Raw genomic sequence first — 21,155 nt, 5'->3', positions numbered from 1 at the left:
AAAGCAGTCAGGCTGAAAACAGATTTTATCTCAACAGTCCTATTTTCTTCTGTCCTCAAACACTTTATGTTATTTTCAAGATAAAATTCAGTAACATTATGAAGTAGCTTTTATTCCCTTGGGTGAATAAGACGTGCACATTTAATAATAAATTTGCTTACTAAAGGTCCTTTTAGGGGAAAACAACCTTAAAAAATAGTTCTAGTCCTTGGGCAGTGAACAAAGAAAAAATGTGCTTGAGAAACACAGTCCAGGTTGAAGGAAAACTCTCAGATCGGTTAGTGCAGTCAAATTTTTGCTTGAGAATGTGGGCAACGTATCAGCAAATATATTCATTCTTGTGCTACTCTTCATTATTTAGCATAGAGCTACCTTAGATGTTTCTACACATGCTCTAAAACAAGAGTAAGTTTAACATGTCAGCAGTGAGGAGTAGACATTTTCTACTATAGCACACTGGGAGATGTTTACTGGTACTCTAGGTAGAAATGACTCCAGTGTCCACTAAGTTTGGGAAATAATATGGCAACATTGCTACTGGAGATATATAATGTACAGAAGCCTAACTGTAAAGAGATTTGATTAATGAGACTTAAGTCTTAGTCTAGAATTTCCCAAATTTATGTGAACATGGGACATCATTTTTCATAGCACACATGTGCACAAGCCATTATTCTTTAAACAAGCTATTACAAACTCAACCACTCTGGAGAACTGATGAGCACCTAACTTGAATTAGACTAAATTATTCTTGGTAAACAATGTTTTCTGAACCTTGTTCAGAAATCACTGCAAATTATTTTCCAAGTGTTGTTCTAAAAAGCACTTAATATAACTGGCCACTAGTAAGAAGGTAAGGTAAATTAATCCACTCGCATTGAATTCTACAAGGAATGAAACGTTTTTAAAAGTGGCTTAGAACACTTTACTGAGCACTTACCATGTACCCACCAGGTATATTCCTTTTATAATGTAATCTTCAAAATGAGTTGTCAAACTATTGGCCCATTTTGTGAATGAGGAAAATGAAAATTAAGTTATATAATCACGAGTGGCAGAGCTGGGAAATGAACTCAAGTCTGTGACTCTGAAGACATGAAAAAGTTACACATTTCAGATGAATGCATAAACTATATGGTTATGACATGAAAAGTTACCGCAGAATGTTACCTTAATTACATTTCCTAATGCAAGATGTGGACAGACATTACAAAAGTTTGGACTCAGTTGGAAAAAGAAATCCAGCAGTTAAAAAAGTCCTTTACTTGCAATCCCCACCCCTAGCTAACCCCAGAGCATTTAAAAAATAACTTAAAAAGTAGCCATCAAAGATACCAATCAATTTCTTACTGATGAAATATATAAGAACTTCCAGGAGTCACAAGAGTTCCAAACAATTAATTTATAAAAATAACAAAACATTTGTCAATATGAAAAAAAGATCAGGATTCACTCTCATCAACGTCCTCATCTGGATGGTGCTCAGCATCCTCCTTTTCCTGCTGCTGTTTCTTCCACAGTTTGGCCATGGCCAGGAGTTTGAGGTTAGGTTGGTTGGCAGCATCTTCTGGAAAGATGTAATCAAAGTATTCTTCCCAGCCTGCATCAGACTACGGAAATAAAAAAATGAAAAGCAAACGTGGGTGATATACTCACAGATCAGAGTGAAGAATTTTTCCTGGAAATCCGGAGGATTACCTCCATTTTACAAAATAACATCAAAGTCTACTACAGAAAGAACAAGGGCTGGGTCTGAAAGACTGGGAGTGAGTAAGCAGCAGCTGTAGCTCAGTGAGAACTCACCGATTTCACTTCCCAAATATTGTTCTAACAGGCCCTGTGGCCGTTCTAGTTCCAGCTTCCATGTCTTGCTCAGCTTATAAAAACTGCTTCCTGATGGGTCTTCTTTCTCCAATCTAAGCCCCTTGAATCTGCCAGTATGAGATGCCAGCAATCTGGTCACGTCCTTTTATGCAAAACAGCCTTCACTGACTCCCACCAAACTCCTTATCGCCTACAAGCCTTCTCTGGATAGGCTCCTATCTGAAAGTTCAGTTCTGTCTTCCTCCACACTGACTTCCTATTAAATGCTCTAAAAATATCACACTTCATGAAGTTCCCAGACTCAACCATCACCAAAACACCTTTGCCAACCCCTTCCCATTCTCCACCTCTGACTGGACCATATGTTCTACCCTGTGTTTCCATAACGGCCAGATTGCAACCATCTCCTACTCCAGGTGGTCTGCTTCCATTCTAAGATTGTACATATGCCACTTAAAAGTCCACATTTCAAAGTCAGATGTGTTTCTACTCATATGATGTGAGATGAACAGTCCCAGGGCAGAGTTCTTACCCCATCGTCAGTCTGGACCTTTCTTCTCTTCTTGACTTTCTCTGGCATGAGTTTGTCTACTCTCTCCTTATCTGAAGCTGTTCCAAATTCTTCTTCAAAACTTCGCCAAGATTCCAGCAGCATAAGTCTCTCTTCCTTTTCTTCACAGTTTCGCATGGTTTTGTTAGCTTCTTCATAAATTTGTCTGCATTTAGTCAAACTTCCTTCTTTTCCTGAAGACAACTCAAACTGAGCAAAGCTGATCCATACCTTTAAAAAAAGTTATTATTGAACCAAATTAACCATGTCACTAGAAGACAATAATGTAGTAATAATAAAGCAAATTCCCAGTTAATGACATCGGAAAGTAATGTGTTCCTCACTAATGTTTCACAGATGAAAACAATGAATATATGCTTCAATATAAACACTGAAAATATTTGATTCTACATTCTACAATTAAATGTCTGACATAGTCTTAAACTCTTGAAAAGAGTTTAACTTGGCAGGGTGCAGTGGCTCACGCCTGTAATCCAGGCACTTTGGGAGGCTGAGGCGGGCAGATCATGAGGTCAAGAGATCGAGACCATCCTGGCCAACAAGTGAAACCCCGTCTCTACTAAAAATAGAAAAATTAGCCTGGGCATGATGGTGCGTGCCTCTAGTCCCAGCTACTCTGGAGGCTGAGGCAGGAGAATTGCTTGAAACTGGGAGGCGGAGGTTGCAGTGAGCCGAGATCACGCCACTGCACTCCAGCCTAGCGACACAGCGAGACTCCGTCTCAAAAAAAAAAAAAAAAAAAGAGTTTAACTTTTTTCAATCTTGTGATACCCAAGCTATTCACATGCAGCATAAACAATGACCTGGTATAAACTCAACGTTCCAAAGTCCTCTGAGACTCACATTTCTCTTGAAAAGTAAGGAAGTCATTAAAAAAAAAAAAAAAAAAAAAAAAAAAAAAAACCCAAACACTTAAAATACAGAAATATAGTATTTTCTTCAGGACTGCTGATTCAAGCAAAACGAAAGATCATCTACAAAGCAAGAATACCTTGACATGCTGTGTCCGTTGAAGCAACCGCCGGTAAAGGTTTCGTGTTCTTTCCGTTTCTTCCTGCTCAATTTCAAAATCAATATATGATTTCCAAAGCACCTAAGGAAGACAAGTAAATGGGTCAGTCTTGATATTTACAAAGCAGCATGGCCCCATCCAAAGCACAGCTTAAGTATCACTCTAACCTATATCTAGGAACATAGGATTTTTACTGAACAACTAAAGAACACATGTGGATAAGATAAATAACAGTGTTATCTATAAGCTGGCCAGAACTTAGCTAGAATTCCAGATTACAAAAAAAAGGGCCTTGGATTCAGTCTTAGAGATTCTCTTTGGAAGTTTTTCAAATGCTTGACTTATCAAGAGCTGAGAAACTTGCCAAGCATCTCCCAGGTACTCTTCATATTTCAGCCACATGCAATTGAGCATCCGGAGAGAAAATAGGCCCAGGTTAGCCAGTATACATGTTCTTACCTCTACTGTACATTCCTTGTTATTATGAGAGTTCAGTGCAACAAGCATTCACTGAACAGGTGCGCACTGGCTAGGTGCAGCCTGGCAGGGCGTAAGGATGAATAAACTGTGGCCTGGACACCTGAGAGCTGGCAGTCTGGTGGAGGAGCCGAGGACAACTGACGAACTCAGTGATACCCAAAGCCCCGCCTTAATGCAACTGGAGGGCCAAACCATTAAATGTGGGGTCATGTTAGGGCATGAGATTAACAAAACAGCTGGGTGAGTTCTACGGCTCCTCTGAGATTCAAATCATTCCTAGCTGTGGTTTGGTGCTACCTTGTGGGTCAAGCTTAACTACTGAAGGCAGGCGAGGACTTTCAGGACAGTGACAACAGAAGTTGCAAGGACATCCTGGTTTAGAGAATACAGGGATGTGCAGTTCCTACCTCCATCCCCCTCGTTCTCCGGGTGGGCCAGCCTGCTGGCTGCTTCCTTGCCTGGCCTCTTCCCCAGTCCCTTTAGGCTTCCCTGCTGGAGAAGGGGCGTCACCCACCCCCATGATATCCCAGTTCATCTTGGGCATCATCCTGGATGTCTGCTGCTCTGGTATCTAATGAGAGGGCTACTTCCCCTGTCCCCCACAGCCACCTTTCCACATACAAGCCTAATCTGAGCAGAAGAGACTAAGTTAGTTAGATCATCTTTATACTCTAAAATACACCCACATTTAGATGGTCATCTAAAGTAAGACTAAACACGTATTTAAAAAAAAATAATATTTGACTTGAGATGCTCACCTCTGGCATGTCTAAACGTGGCTGACTGATGGCTAATTCATAGATTGCCCGTGCTCTGTCAATATCACCAAGGATTGTCTCTAATTCAGCGAATTTAATCCATGAGGTACAATTTTCAGGTCCAAATTCCAGGAACTTTTCATAAAGCTTCCGGCATCTGTCAAATTCTCGAAGCTGTAGCTCCAATTCTATGTAAACTTTAAATAATTTGTTCTTTGGACACTTGCCTATGGAAGTTCCCTGGAAAATAAAATAACCAGACCACTGTGATACTGTAGTGGATTCAATTTGTGCAGTTATTGCACTGACCTAGAGGCTGTTCTCTGCTGAGGAAGAATGTTGCAAAGTCAACATGGCCTACCGTTCTTTCCCTCTGTGGTATCACAGTGTTTACTGGTTCTTGACAAAAGGCTGAAGGAAACTCCTCTAATTCATTCAGCAAGAGGCAGTGTTCCAGAATTGTTTGGGCAACTAAATAAAATAAGATTTGAAAGTTTCTCAGGATCTCCTAGGGAATAGGGATGTCAGACGCATAAAACCTCCTATAGATAAAAAGGACAAGGCATGGTGGCTCATGCCTGTAATCCTAGCATTCTGAGAGGCCAATGGGGGAGGATCATTTCCGCCCAGGAGGCAGAGGTTGCAGTGAGCCAAGATCGCGCCACTGCATTCCAGCTTGGGGAACAGAGTGAGACCCTGTCTCAAAAAAAAAAACCAAACAAAAAAAAAAGAAAAAAAAAAAGTAGAACAATTAAAAGTGCATTTAATACACCAAAAAGTTTGCACAGGATCAGATTACTAATTCTAGTCTGTGGAAAGATTTAGTAACTGGTAGCTATAGAAGTTTCCAATATTGAAACAGAATGTTAATTTGCCCCAGGTAATAAGAATAATTTAGGCATTATTAGTCAGTGTTTTTACAGAGGACACATGTTTTCTAACATGTCCCAGGCTATAAAGGTATAATACTTCTGTCACTCTTTAAAGTAGGAATTGTACAACTTCCAAGCACCAAGATTTTAATTTCTTTCTCATAGAACTCAATGAGACATCTTGATCCTTTCTTTACTTACCAATGCTCTTCTGGCTAATGACAGATTCTTCTGTCGTATTTCAAACTGTGCATACAGTATCCACATTTTGGCAAATGTGAACTAGAAAACAAAAGCACAAAAATATCTAGCTTAAAAGCCTCATCCAAATTAAACTGAATTAAAGTAAGTTTAAATTAACCAAAGCCATTGGTAATTAGATTTCTCTAAAACTTAAGAGTAAGAGGAATGTACTCTGCTTATTTACAAGCAAAGACCACATTCATTTCATAAAAGTTAGAAACCCACATACCATGATCCAGATACTATATTGTACTGCATGGCATGGTAGCCTCTCCTGAGAACCATGATCCAGATACTGTACTGTACTGCATGGCACGGTAGCCTCTGCTCAGAACAGACTTTGTTTTGTAGGCATGCTTGTATATGAGCAGAATGTCCTACCTCTATTCTGAAAAGTAACTCCGTCAACACTTCTACAGAAGGAAACATGTTTTGTTTCTCATGCTGGGAAACAACGCAGAGGTAACATCTCAACCATCTACGCAAGGGGCACATCGATCTGTGCATGCACACACTCAAACTGTTACCAACAAACCCACCTCTGTGTCCCCCACACATGTTGTGTGCTCTCTGCATGGATGTCTTTCTCCTTCCACTCATGACTATTCACATTACCTAGCCTTCTCTGAATTTATATTATTTGTTTGTCAATGCAGGTTGTCCTCCAACCTAGACTGTGAGCTGTTTTCAGAGGCAAGGAGCATATCTCAGTCTTATTTATGTTGTCCATGGTGGGACAGGGAAGCATTTTATCAATCATATTATTTCACTGAATTACTTCACAAGTAACAGAAGAGGATTCTGACCTGTTTGAAATGGAACACTTTAGAGCAAACATACCTTTTTGTGAGGAATTAATTCCAAAGAGGCTTGATACACCTGTCTTGTCCTCTCAGGATCCTGTATTAGGATAAGAAATTTTCACAAAATATTGAAGTCTGCTGCTAACCCTCATTTTACTAGTTACTAATTTTACTGATACTGGTAAAAATGTACACCCCCAAAACTGAGCAAGTTTCACAAGTTGTTACTTGTAAACCCCGATTTATGATCTAAAGTATGAACGGCCGTGACACTTCAGTTTAAGAATCACCAACAAGACAGCCACCAAACTCTAAGCCCTTCTTTGCAGAAAGACTTTTTGCCTGATGGCAGAAAGAAACAAAGATGTTTCAGTCTCAGATCAAACCCAGAAGGTTAATACAAATGATTTCTGAAAATGCCACTTGATTTTTGCTGAAAGCAAAAATGCATAATCTAGCCATAATTACTCCTATTAATGAGCAAATCCAGGAAACTATATTTAATTAAATTAAGGGCTGGTTCACTGTTCTCTTTAAAGTTCCAAGTGATATCTTGTTGTGCCTCAAGTAAAAATCAAACCAAAATTTAAAAAGCTCCTCACGTGTGGCCACAACAAGCACAGAGAGTTTAAAATGTTGCAGAGCGAATACATAACTATATGGATGAACAGAAGACTATAAAAAATTTAAAACTAAATTTCCTTGTTTCAAGAATTATAAATACCCACAATAGGCGAGCTGTGAATACGGAAGAGAGGAAACCATTATCAGCTGACACATAATTCTGTTTTGTCACCTTTGCCTCCAATTCTTCATAGAGTGCATAGTTGATCCAAAGATAAATGTAGCGCTTCCAGTGCCTCTTCTCCTGAATGGGTGGGACATTGGCAATGGCCCTTTCATAGACTTCTCTCACGGCTTCAGCTTCTGCGTCACTTTCTACCAAGCGCAAGTAATCAAACCATGCATCATAATTGTGTGGATTCGCCTAGAAAGACAACCAGTTTAATAAAAAACAAAACCAAGAGCTGCACTTGCCAGGTTAAGCGAGCTGAAAAAAGGCATCAGGCTGACTTTCTGTATTTTAGCACCTTTTCTTCTAAATTTTACATGTTCTCTCATTTTAAAAACACCATCCCTGAGACTGCATAAATAGAAAAGAAACAGGAATACAGAGGATAGATTACTGGCCAGGTGTCCCACAGCAAGGACTCCTTCATCTATAGCCATCACTCTCAAGATAGTCAATAATTAGATGCCTATTCTTGCCAATGCATTTACTTAACTATGTGACTATGTATCATTATGTCTATAACAATAATTATATCATGCTCACAATTGTTAAACTTGCCTTTCCAATTAATAAGAATTCATCTTTAACATATCTTGCTAACCTACCACATTTAATAACAGACTTAGTCCTTTGCTTGGAGGTATCTTAATTAACTTGACTAAGGAAGACTATTTTTAAATACACAACAGAATACTGAAGGAAAATGATACTCTCTTTGAATTGAAATCAAAATAGTACATTACAGAAAAAGAGATGCCAATGGAACCCTGTCTAGCATACATCTTTCGTTCAGGCAGTTAAGCTCAAAGATGATGTGCAAAACAGGTTTTTGGACCAATCTCTGACTCTTCCACCTTCTTCCAACAATGAGCCCGAACGGATTCCTCATTTCTTTGGCTCCAGTTCTACATACGGTCAACAATCAACAAAACGACTTGCAACATATAAGTGGCAGAGCAAATCCAAGTGTTGTTTGCTTGCCTTTTCTATCAGCCTTGTTTATTCCTACTTGTCTGAAATAGCTGCCAATTGGATCACAGGCACATCATCACGAGAGTAATCACTGGTAGTGCTAACTTGCTATTATTCATTTTAGTGTTGCTAGTATTGATGAGCACATCTTGGGTTATCTGCAGAGTTGACCATCCACACCAGTGCTCACCTTCACTTCTTCTTCGTACTGGAATCTCCGTTTGCTCACAATGATATCTTCAATACCCCGCCTATCACCAAACTTCTTCTCAAAGATGGTATAATTTTTAAAGAGTTCTTGGGCATCTTGTTTTGAAATTCTGTCCAGGGCATACTTGTAAATCACTCGTACCCTTTCAAACTAAATGCAGACAGGATGATTACCTTCTATAACACAATATTCTCATGCCAGTCACAACTAGGAGAGTAAATATAACAAAGTATTACTTATAAGTTAGATTTTGAGGCCTCATAATATCCAGAGTAAGATGCTTTTCTCCCTCTTGTGAAGGTATCTCTGTCCGGATGGACTGGTACTCTGCTTTGAGCTCCACATTTAATACTGTCTACCTAACACTGCCAATTGGATGTCTACTGCACATCTAAAACAGGTCCAAAACTGAGCTTCTGTTTCCTCCCCACTCAACCTGGGACTCTCCCCATCTTCCCAATTTTAGTAGGCAAAGCGTAACTTGCAGTCACATACTTGCTCAAGCCAAAACCTTCAGGTGATCCTCAATTCCTGTTTCTTCCTCATTCTCCATATTCACTCTTGCAACATGCCCTGCCATTTCAATCTCTTCCACACAGCCATTCGCTTCTCCGCAGCCCCCAGCCATCAAGCTCCACTGTTCACCTGGCCCACTTCAAAAGTCTCCCCACTGGTCTCCCCTGGTTCCGCTTTTGCCATCCACCCCCATATATGCTCCGTGAATTAGTCAGAGGCTCTCTTTAAAATATAAATCATATCCGATCACTGTCCTGCTTAAAACCTGTCACTGCTTCCCACTGGCCTGAACAGAATCTGAACTCCCTATAATGGTCTGTGCAAGACCTTATATAGGTTGAGTATCTCTTGTCTGAAACATTTGGTACCAGAAGTGTTTCGGACTTGGAATGTTTCCCCAGTTTTGAAATATCTGCATTATACTTACTGGTTCAGCATCCCTAATCCAAAAACTCAAAAGTCTGAAATGTTCCAATGAACATTTCCTTTGAATGTCATGTCAGCACTCAACAAGTTTCACATTTTGAGTTTCGGATTTTCAGAATGGGAATGCTCAAACCTGTATTTGGATGGATCTCAATTCTGTATTATTTGAACTGCCTTTTTTTAAAGAAATGGGGTCTTGCTCTGTCACCCAGGCTAGAGTGCAATGGCACGAACATAGCTCACTGTAGTCTCAAACTCCTAGGCTCAAGTGATACTCCTGCCTCAGCTTCCCAAGTAGCTGGGACTGTAGGTGTGCGCCACTATGCCCACTCAGTTTTTTTTTTAGAGACAGGGTCTCACTATGTTGCCCAGGCTGGTCTCAAACTCCTGGCCTCAAGTGATCCTCCTGCCTCATCCTCTCAATATTTGAGCTATTTTCATAGATACGAGGGAAAAAAAGAACTCTCTTATTTGTAGGGCAATCTCTGTTTCCATTCTAAATGTTTTCTGTTCTAGGGCTTTACGCTTTTTGTTTCCCATATTTATTATCTGTTAAGTCCTTTACTTAGGATGCTAAAAGACTAGCTCTCAGTTTACGGGCATTCAGACTAAAAGGCTTAATTTTCAAACAAAGCACAATAAAATTAAGACAGTTATAAAACAATCTATAATCAGCTCCCATCTGTAGCTTTGTCACATATATATGCTGTTCTCTGTGAGAAGTTGTGTTTTTGTATTTTGAAAACATCTTCTCCAGGGATATGTCAGTAAGAAAAAATGGAAATGAACTCACCAAGCACAAAATGTAATCTTTGCTAAGCTGTTTTACAGTATAATGAAGTTAGGTATACTTACCTCTTTCTGATTTTCTTCAAACTTGGCAAAGGCGACATAAAGGTGCTCATCCATATGTTCATCTCCAAAGAATTCCACAGCTCTCTCATACACTTTCCGTGCGTGGGCAAAATAAGCATGTTTTTCTTCAAAGCGGGCATACTTGATCCAGTTCTTAACATCAGGGTGCACGAGGACAAGTGCAAGGGAATTAAGGAAATACCAGGCAAAACAGCATGGCTTAAAAAAATAGTAAGTAAGTAAACACCGAAACCATACCAAAGCCTGGAAACCCCAACAATTCAAACTACAACTCTAGGGGAACAAAACACATACAAAAGTGTAGAACTAAACAGTGGCTTCCGTGAGAGCAGGGCCACGCCTGTTCATCTCTATTTTCCTCCAGTGCTTAGTTAAGATTTTAGTGGTGGGTATAAACTCAAGTTGGGAAGTAAAGAAAAATCTCAACCTAGGTTACCAACCATGTGGTCTTGGATAAGTCACTGAACTTGTCTAAGTCTCAGCTGTTTCATTTGTAAACAGGGAAAAGCAATGCCAACCTCACTGGATTACTGCCAGCTTTAAATGAGAAAATGTATGTAAAGCCTTTAGCACAGTTTCTGGCCAAAATAACATGGCACCGTAAGCAGTCAATAATGGTCTGGTCAATAAATGGCACCAATTATATTAAAATATGAATACCTGAACTAATAATTAAGAAACAAGCATGCTATAAAAAGAAAACTGTTAACTAGAGTCAAAGCAGAAAGTTTTGAATTGCCATTTTAATCTATTTTCCTTGAATAAATCATTAATTTCCAAAGTAGTAATATATTCCAACATGGCAAAGAAGTTAAGGGCATCAGTTCTGAAGCTGCTCTACTAGGTTCACATTCTATTTCCATCAGCACCTGTGAGAACCCAGTCAAGCTACTTAATCTCTCACGGCTCAGCTCCCTCATCTGTAGGATGGGGAAGTTCCTACACTGCAAGGTTGTTATGAGGATTAAACAACAATATCTGTAAAGTACTTAGAATACTGCCGGGCACATAGCAAGTGCTATAAAAGCTTTTGTCAAACTAATAAAATTAGTAGACATAACTAAGATATTAACATTGTCACCTCAACAGAGAAGAGTAAAAAAATAAAAAGATCTTAATACTGCATAATAAAGTTGGTTCTCATTATTTGTGGTAGTAATGTTCTATTTACTCACTGCGAACACTTGATTATTGAGTAGTGAACCACTGCTCCTAGGGGAAACATGTATATACACAATCTCACATTCATCATCATCTTAAATCCTAAAAAGAACTCATCCTGGCAGATTCTATCTTCATTATTTTGTAAGAAAAGTGGTTCAGAAATGTTAAGTGACTGGACTGAGGCTGCCCCACTGACAGGGATTCAAACTCCCCAACTGGCCCCAGAGCCACAGCTCCTTGCACTACATGGCACTGGCCCTTCCTGTCTCCAAGCTCTGGGCATGGTTATATGAGGTTAAGACCTGAAGGCAGAGCCTCGCCTTGTTGGACTTCATGCTCTGTGCATGTCCACAAATGACTGTGAAAGTGCCACAATTACTGATTTTGGGAGTTACAAATAAATTTTAGCAAATACGTGATTTTGCAAATATGGAATCTGCGAATAATGAGGAATGACTGTACTTCAGTTTCTAAAAGTGCTTTCATGTGTATCATTTAATCTTCACAACAGCCCAACAAAGGTGTTTTTATTCTTGTTTTTAAGAAGAGGACACCAACTCTCAAAGGAGTTAAATGACTCGCTGGAGCCAAACAGCTAGTAAACAGTAAAACTTGGATGAACTCCAGTAACGGTAGTAATGACCAATACAAACCTTAGAAAAACAGGACTGGCAATGGCAGTCAGAACCTTGGTACAGTTAGTCCTCCAGCCATGGGTTCCATATCTGTGGATTCAACCAACCTGAGATAAAGTATTCATGAGAAAAAAGTGCTTCTGTACTGAACATGTAGTTTTTTTGGTTATTATTCCTTAAAATATACAGAATAATAATTATTTACATAACATTCACATTGCATTAGGTGTAAGTAATCTAGAGATTATTTAAATTATATGGGAGGCTATGCATAGGTTACATGCAAATACATCATTTTATATCAGGGACTTAAGCATCACCGATTTTGGTAGCCCCTTGAGTTCCTGAAAACAATCCCCCAGGAATATCATTTTCCACAAGGAAACATTAATTTTCAGCATTACAATAAAATAAACCCAAACTCTCACTAGAAAAGACTAGTTACCCAGATCACAAATTTTCATTCTGACCAATCTCTTTCCCTACAAAACATACGGAAGCTGATAAACTGGCATTCCTGACTTTGAGCCTGACATTAATGACTTTGAGCCTGACATTAATGATTGTGTGTCCTGATCATGAGACATCTCTACAGCAGCAGCAGCATCCAGGACAATCATGGCACCACACAGATCTCATCCAAAGGATATATCGCTCATAAATGGTGCGGGCCCGATCCACCTCTTTGTATCTCAGCTCAAAGTTGATGTAGGAGTGCCAGGCTTGCTCCTCAGGCTGCCACTCCATCCAGCGCTCAAACACCTGCCGGGCACCGGCAATGTTTCCCAACATTTCCTCCATGTACGTGTACTTGTACCTTTAACAAAATCACCCGAAAATATCTGCTGTGGTTTAGTTCTTCCATTGTTGAATGGCAAGAAGATTTAAGATTTTATCTTTCTTAAAGGTTAAATCGAACATGTTTTGTCATTGATATATAAATCTGAAAAAGGACGAACCATTGGGAAAAAAAGGTATTTTTTTCTTAAAAGTTGCCTAGTTCAACAAGAAGCTTATGAATAAAAGATTGCAATCAAAATTTTAGTGTTGATTACACAGCTATAGAACATTACGATTATGACTTAATAGACTATGGGACATTAAACAGGATTTATGTTTGAAGAAAAAGTAGGATGTAAAGTTAAACTATCATCATGTAAATAAAATAAATACAGAAGATGCGGAACTTTGCTAGTCTATAAAAGGCTATTTTGTTAGATCAGAAACTTACCAGAACTGATTAACTCGAGGTAGCGTTGTTATGGCCCGGTCCCAGATATTTCGAGCATGGTTGACTTGGCGATTCTTCATTTCCATTTCTGCGTATTTCAGCCAGAGTGTAATATTTCGATAGTCTACATCTAAAGCACGCTCGTAGATGGATCGAGCCCTTAAGAAGCAAGATTTGCAGGGCATCAAAAGTAGTGCATACAACACATGTAGCAGTTATTTCAAACTATCTGGAATGCACTGATGTTTTATTAGGTGTCTACCATGAGCCAGGTTCTGGGCATAAAAAAATGAAAAGATATAATGCTCTCAAGTACCTTACAAAGTCTTATAAAAAGACATGCATGCAATTATAATGCAATGTGATTTATGTTATAGTCAAGATCTGCACAGGAAGCAGAGAGGAAGAAATGAAAATGTCTGGTGGAAAAGGCTAAGTATTAGGTAATTCTAGAAATGAGAACTTGAGGAAAGTTCCAATTTACCAGGAAACTAAGTTTGGTGAGGACGGAGTGCTCATTCCAGGCAAGGAGAACAGTCAAGCCTCACAATAAGGAGACACGACATATTCAGGGAGTGGCACATACACAGGCACAGTAGGGGAAGGAGGCATGCGGGGAGAATGCAGAAAGCTAGACCACAGGAAGGGCCAGATTGCAATTTTTATTTTTTTTGGCCATTGGTTTTCAGCTAAACACTTTTTAAAAAAATCTCAATATATAGAAAGCAAATGAAATTGTGCTTCTTTAGCTACAGCTGACAAGATCTATCTCTAAAGCCTCTCCCGCCACCCTCCCCAGGACTATTCTACCCCAGTGCTCCTGAGGCCCTCAAGGGAACCCTAGGGTTCCATGGAACCAAAGTTGAAAATTTCTACCCGAGGCACCATCTTTTACCTGTGCTTTAACTTTTTCTTCTTTTCTTTTTGGTATCTGTTAACCTGTGAATCATTATATACAAAACTACACTCTCAGGAATTTTACCTTTGAATCTCCTTTAGGCTTTCTTCCCATTGTGCGTATTTTATCCAGTTACTAATCACAGTCCTGTTTTTTCTTATGTTATCTTCAAAAGTCTGGAAGAAGGCACAAAGGGTCAAGTCAAAAGACAAATGATTAAAATGACAGCACCCTTGGTCTATTTTAAGTCTTGTACTAAAACGGTTATTCATTTTGTTCATATTTAAGAGAAATTACATCTTGAAATCCTTGAGGAATAAGAAATCCACTACAGAAGGTTATAATCAACTAACTGATACTTCAAAATAGTCTATGCTTGTCCCTAATAAAAAACGTTTTTGACTATTACCTTTAAGTCCTCTGGTAATTCTCAGAATTTCATATATAACAGCGTTAGTGCTTTAAAACAGTCCCACATTCTAGAGTGAAGAGGTCAAATCAGATCCTAAAGTCTTCTATGTCCTTTTGCAGACCTAGATTCCTTTTCCTTTCTTTTTTCTTTTTTTTTTTTTTTTTTGAGACAAAGTCTTGCTCTGTCGCCCAGGCTGGAGTGCAGTGGCACGATCTCGGCTCACTGTAGCTCTGCCTCCCAAGTTCCTGTGATTCTCATGTCTCAGCCTCCCGAATAGCTGGGATTACAGGCACCTGCCACCATGCCCGGCTAATTTTTGTTATTGTAGTAGAGATGGGGTTTCACCATGTTGGCTAGGCTGGTCTCAAACTCCTGACCTCAGGTGATCTGCCCGCCTCGGCCTCCCAAAGTGTTGGGATTACAGGCGTGGGCCACTGTGCCCAGCCAGATCTCAATTGTTAACACAGAAGGTAGTATAGACAGAAGTACACAGTGCAGCCTTACTACGCATACCCTCCTTCTTATTGTCAGTTGTTTCATCTGCTAAACTTCTGCCCATTTTGATTCAGCACCAAAAATGATGCAGATTCAATTTCTTTACACTTTAACCAGACAACTCATGGCATATTTTACATAGTTCAGAAAAATGCTGTTATCTGGTAACCAGAAGTACATTATTCATGTGTCTAGAAACACTTAACCTCATCTTGCCCTACAGAATCCAACCAATGAGGAGCTTTTCAAACTGACCGACACACTCTTAACAATTAGTGGACTGAAAGGTACCACACTGACTGACCTTCCTTTTCCTTAGTTTATAATCATTTAATTCTTCTTCATCTGTGATCTTCTGTTGAGGTGGAGGTGGAAGAAGCTCAAGTTCTCTTTCTTTAGCCTCTCTTAAGAGTTGTTCAGCAGTTATCTGTACCTCAGCCGGGGCTTTGTTTTTCACCTTTTAAGAAAGAAGACATTTCTATTTTTAGTAGATGCTCTTCACACAAGACTTAAGAAACAAACATACATCTTTAAGGATATGAACTTCGTTAGTATTATCATAAGATGCCCTTTTTGTATGACATGTTCCCATTCCTCCATGAGACTGAAAAGGAAAAAAAATACTGTTTTCTCTCTTATTCATAGTATCTACTGCAAAGCCATAGGTAAAAGTCTCAAGAGAAAAAGGTGGCAAAAATAATAGCAAGTTTTCCCTTTTAGATGAGAATAATAATAAACTTTGAGGCCATCTAGGTAAAATTCTGACCAGAGGTTTTGTTATATCAAGATGTGTAGCACATCTTACTAACAGCATTATAACCTGCATTTACAGAATTCTTCAACTTATTTAATGCCCCGGTGTATACTGGGTTTGGTTTTTCATGGCACTTCAAGTCAAAGGCAATATTCAGTAAGTTCTCATCACTAGACTGTAAGCTTCTTGAGGTCTTAGAAGCTTATAGTCTAACATAGCTTAGAGCTGTGCTGTCCAACATAGTAGCTATGAGTCACATGTGGTGAGTACAAATTGAGGTGGACTGTAAGTGTAAAATACACACTGGTTTTGAAGATGGAGTATGAAAAAAACAATAAACTACCTCATTACATTTTTTATACCGATTACATGTTGAAATGATAATATTTTGGATATATTAGTTCAAATAAAATATATATTATCAAAATTAATGTCACTTTTTTGCTTTGTTTTTACTTTTTAATGTAGATATGAGAAAATTTAAAATTTCATATGTGGTGTGCATTATATTTCCATTGCACCAGTGATGCCCAATAAAAGTTTATGTAGCTGAATTATAAAAAATGTTATTTAATGCCACGTGTGGAGTAATGATGATAATGGTGATAGCTCATATTTAATAAGCACTAAGTGCCAGACACAGTGTTACTTGCTCTATATGTATTACTTCTGCGAGTCAGACAAATAGTTATGTAAAGGTCCAGTTCAAGAGAGTCATCTGGGCTCAAGAAAGACTGGAGGGAGGGTATCTGTAAAGGCTTCAAAGTCTGCCACATATTAAGCACTTGGTAAGTATTAGCTATCGTGGGAAATACCAGATAGTAAATCTACTGTTTAATTAACTTACGATACTATACTATTCCTGCCTTCTACTCTCGCCCTCCGCTGTCAGCTGGGCTAACTCCTATTCAGCCTTCAAGTCTCAGCTTAAAGGTCATTTCCTCAGCAAAATTTACTTTCAGGACCCCTTCATATGACCCCCTTATTCACGCCCATGGCATATTCTACTTTGCCTCTCGGTAACATCTAGCAAGGTCGTCTTTATATACAAACTCGTGTTTCAAGTACTGCTTGTGGCCAGCGTCCGAGCGTAGCTTCCCAGCGCCCAGTGCAGTCTGGCTCAGTAAATCTTCACTGAATCACCCCATTCCTCTCCCCAGCAAAACCACCCCAGAACGAAGGCCACGCCAATGCGGGTCGTGCTCCGCGATGACAAGAGCCCGCGCCCCACCACCAGCTGACCCTTCCTCCCCATCTCTCAGGGTGAGCCTTCTTCCCGGCGGGAATACTCTCTCGCGCCCGGGGCACCCCCAGGGCAGAGGGATGCCCCTTTCCTAGGCCACTTCCTACAAGGCCTCTCGCGATCGCCTACCTTGGCCACTTTGGGAATCCGCTGTTTCCCGGCAGCGGTGGAGGCCGCCATGTCTGCAGCAGCCAACCTCTGCACACCTGTCCCCCGCACGGACGCTAGAAATAGGCTCCGAGAGCTCACCGAAGCCACAAAGCTTTCAGACAACAAACAGGATCCCGGAACCGGAAGAGGAACTTGCTGGACTGACCTTTGACCTCTCGCATGCGCCGTGAGGGAGGCGGCACCGTTTCCATGGTGACCAGGCTGCGCGTACTCCTTGCAGCAGCGCGTGGAGTGCGGCCTCCTGGAGCTGCGGATGAGGTGGGTAACGCTGGCCTGACTAGCGGCGACGCAAGGACTGCGGTTCAGGGCGTCAAGGGCGCATCCCCAGGTCAGCCTCTGGAACTGGGATGACCAGGCGAGGATGAGTGGCTCTGTCGAGCCGTGGCGCCCTGCAAGGGAGTAGGAACGAAGCTCCAATCTGGATGCTCAGAGGGCGGGGGAAGAAGGGAGAGCGAGGAAACTACCATTCCCAGCATGCGAAGGGGCGAGCTGCCATCCTTTTAGGCTGCAGTGCCTCGAGCATTGCATTCTAGTAGTCTCTGGGTCCACACCCCCTCGTTTCTGGTTTCTGGACAGTTGTGCTCAAATAATTAACTCTAAGGTGCCCAAATAATTAACTCTAAGGCTTGGAATTAAAAATAACAGAAGGTACTTTGAAGCCAGATATTAGGAAAAAATATAGAGCAACTGGAAAACAACTCAGTCTTGTGATAAGAAACATGTTTAAATTCTGTGAGTGCCTTTATTTAATTACTCTAAATTTTCTTAGCCTCAATGTCCTCAACTATAAAACAAGGCTAATAACGTTTGTTTCACTAGGATTAAAGACAAATGCTCAGTAGATATTAGCTGTTATAATACTTAACCTGCCCTCAAAAACTGAAAAGCAAAGGTTAAGAGAATTTTTTTTAATAGACAAATTTTTAGAGAAGTTTCAGGTTCACAACAAAATTAAGAGGAAGGCACAGAGATTTCCCCCCTCAACAGCTTCCTACTATCAGTTATTGTACCTCTTCCCCCCTCTGACAGCCTCCAACTCTCAAAAATATCCCCCACCAGAGCAGTACATTTGTTACAATCTTGAACCTACATTGACACATCATTATCACCCAAAGTTCACAGTTTGTATTAGGGTTCACTCTTGGTATTGTACATTCTATGAGTTTGGACAAATGTATAATGACATGACTTGGCAGCTCATTTGTTAGGGTAATTACCACAGTTGCAAGGCTCTTTTGGTGTTTGGGGAAAATATATATTTATGTATGTAGTAATATCATGTCTACCAATGCAGATACTGCTTTCAACAAAAGATTTATGCAGATTTCTAGAACTGCAGTCAGTTATAACCAACATCAATATATTTGCCATAACTCTTTATTAACCATATTATTTAGATATTTTATCTCACTTTTCAGAATTTAAATAGAGAAGATTTCATATCACTGTCATAAAGCCACCTAACAAAATAAATAAATATTAAAAAGATGTTTCTTTGAAGTGATTTTCCTTAAATGCATAACTGTAAACAATTGATTTACCAAATGAGTCATTGGTTTAATCATCTGTTGCCTTTGCTCAAACGTACAAACGTGCTAGAATACTTTGCTTCTGAACACCATCCTTCTCTCTCACATTTCTGTTGTCTGGCAATTCAGTTCATCTCTCTCTTTTTTTTTTTGGAAAAATGTATTATCCTTCTTGCTTTTTGCCATCAGTGTTTTTGTAGATATACCTTCGTGTTTACCTTCTTATTTCCCGGCATTTAATCTTGTATTCCACTTCTTTCTGATTTTATTCTTCTCAGAATATACCATCTCCTAGTTCTTTCTACAAGATTATTTGAATTTCTTTCAGTCTTTGTATGAAATTGTCTTTATTTTATCTTCATTTTAAAATGATTGTTTAGGTTTATCAGTCTAGGTTAATGGTTATTTTTCCTTTTATATTTTTAAAACACTATTCTAGTAGTTAGAAAACTATGGGCCGTAGACTAAATTCAGCCCATTGACTATTTTGTATGGACTGTGTGTGAGCTAGGGATATATACACACACACACACACACACACACACACACAGACACACACACACATTTTACATTAAACTTTATATATTGTTTACATTTTAAACATTTTTAAAAAATTACATGGCACATGAAAATTATACATAAGTCAACTTTCAGTGTATGTAAGGAAAATTTTGTGGGAATACATTCATGCTTATTTGTGCTAATATTGTCTCTGGTTGTTACTGTGCTGCAATGGCAGAGTTGACTAGTTGTATAGACAACATGCGGCTCATAAAGCTTAATGTGTTTATTCTCTGGCCTTTTACAGAAGTTTGCTAACCCATATGCTACTGGCTTCTAATGTTGCTGATGAGAAATATTCTGTCAGTCTAATTATTTTTTCATAGACAGTCTGTCTTTTGTCAGGTTCCTTTAAAGTTTTCTGTTTTTCTTTAGGGTTTTGTAGTTTTACTATATATTTGGAGTTTATTTGTATTTTCTGCTCTGAACTGAAGGTTCATGTCTTTCACCCATACTGAAAGTAATTAGCCATTATTTTCAAATGTTTCATTTGTTCCTTTTGGAATTCCCGTAAGACAGATGTTTTTCATTCTGTCTTACATTTGTCTTTTCTGAATTCTGTATTTTCTGTTTCTATGTGCTTCTTTCTAGATAATTTGTTCATAAGTATCTTCCAGTTTATTTTCTTTATTCTTCTCTATTTTTAACCCATCCTCTTAGTTTAAATTTTAATAACCACATATTTCATTTTTTAAGTTTCTGTTCTTTTTAAAATAATGACCTGGTCTCTTCTCATGACTTTTGTTTCTCTTTCTATATTTCTTTATTATAAACATACTGAGTTTGTAGTCTGTTTCGGAGTCTATCATCTAAAGTTCTTGGTGACTCCCATAATACACAGATCGTGTGGACTAGAATGCCATACCTACTTTAGTCTAGAATTTGGACATCTCAGCAGTATTTTTATTTTGTTCTCTACCTAGAGCTTTGTGTAGAGAAAGCTTGTCACTTTCTTGGGCTGGTGAGTTTAATTTTTCTAGCCCCCTCGCTTACTGAGGGGCCCATCCAAAGTCCCAGGTAGATGCATGGTTTAATTTTTAATTCTCTGTTTGGAGTGAGGTCCATTCTATCCCCAAAACCTGTGTCAGATCTGATCACTTCCTGAGCCACTGCTCACATCATTGCCACCTGGTTGGAGAATTTCCCTCGCTCGCTTTCTTTCTTCTTTTCTTGTTTTCTTTTTACCAAAGTCAGTTATCTAATTATACTTTCTTATTTTATTCAGAATTTTTATATACTTGTAGCATTAGTTTACGATACGTTTCACAAACAAGATGTCTCATTCCAATTTTGCTTTTAATTTAAAACCAGAACAAGGAGTGACAATATTTATGGCTAGCTTTGATAGAAGTCTAGACATTATTAATTTCTCCTTCATTGTTTTCCCTGTTTTGAGCTCACTGGCTAGTATATAATAAAATGGTTTTCCCTACAAAGGAAAGAAGGGAGGGAAAGAGAGAAGAAAGAGATACTTACAGAAATTGAGACGAGAGAGAGATTGAAATCATTTTGTGACCTACTGTTTTTGTCAACAGCATTTCCCAAAGTGTCCTTCTGGAACGTTAGATTCTCCACTGTTGCCGTCATTAGAGATTCTGTTCCAAGAGTGTGGGAAAGGCTGGGTTATACAAAGAAAACAAGTTGCTTTATTATGGAACCTCTCAAAGATGTTAATGGGCTTGGTGGCCCTTCAGGAAGCCTATTG

At 39.2% G+C, this 21,155-nt stretch overlaps 2 protein-coding genes across 3 annotated transcripts in view; one reads left to right on the top strand and one right to left on the bottom strand.

The window, feature by feature from the left end:
• Positions 1 to 1,117: 1,117 nt before the first annotated feature.
• CRNKL1 (crooked neck pre-mRNA splicing factor 1) lies at positions 1,118 to 21,037 on the bottom strand. Of its 2 annotated transcripts, XM_058433272.1 has the most exons (15): positions 20,971 to 21,037; positions 17,319 to 17,749; positions 15,497 to 15,649; positions 14,370 to 14,461; positions 13,388 to 13,546; positions 12,807 to 12,973; positions 10,337 to 10,515; positions 8,519 to 8,689; positions 7,360 to 7,551; positions 6,601 to 6,660; positions 5,719 to 5,799; positions 4,646 to 4,885; positions 3,387 to 3,488; positions 2,357 to 2,605; positions 1,118 to 1,610 (listed from the first exon to the last, which is right to left on the bottom strand). In XM_058433272.1, exons 1-15 carry the CDS (start codon positions 21,035 to 21,037, stop codon positions 1,443 to 1,445), a joined length of 2,511 nt encoding a protein of 836 aa, XP_058289255.1. In that variant the 3' UTR covers positions 1,118 to 1,442. The 2 variants fall into 2 exon arrangements, with proteins under 2 accessions (XP_058289255.1, XP_031998359.1); XM_032142468.2 differs by lacking the exon at positions 20,971 to 21,037 and having other exon boundaries at positions 17,319 to 17,785.
• Positions 17,545 to 21,155, top strand: part of CFAP61 (cilia and flagella associated protein 61) — a 310,458-nt gene continuing 306,847 nt past the window's right edge. The window contains exon 1 of the mRNA XM_032142470.2: positions 17,545 to 17,618. The gene's annotated coding sequence lies outside the window, so the exon portion shown is untranslated. The remainder of the gene's footprint in view (positions 17,619 to 21,155) is intronic.

The sequence above is a fragment of the Hylobates moloch genome, unplaced genomic scaffold (assembly GCF_009828535.3).
Source record: "Hylobates moloch isolate HMO894 unplaced genomic scaffold, HMol_V3 SCAFFOLD_21, whole genome shotgun sequence".
In the NCBI taxonomy this organism is placed as follows: Eukaryota; Metazoa; Chordata; class Mammalia; order Primates; family Hylobatidae; genus Hylobates; species Hylobates moloch.
Note: the sequence above shows the minus strand (reverse complement) of the source record. Positions and strands in the feature narration are given on the sequence as shown.

Bases quoted from the DNA above. Each gene is read 5' to 3' on its own strand.
- CRNKL1 (XM_058433272.1), bottom strand. From the start codon at position 21,037: ATGACGGCAACAGTGGAGAATCTAACGTTCCAGAAGGACACTTTGGGA. The intron at 8,690-10,336 runs GTAAGTATACCT...GTCTGCATTTAG, and splicing joins TTGAAGAAAATCAGAAAGAG to TTTGAAAGGGTACGAGTGAT. The intron at 3,489-4,645 runs GTGAGCATCTCA...TGTCTTCCTTAG, and splicing joins CACGTTTAGACATGCCAGAG to GTGCTTTGGAAATCATATAT.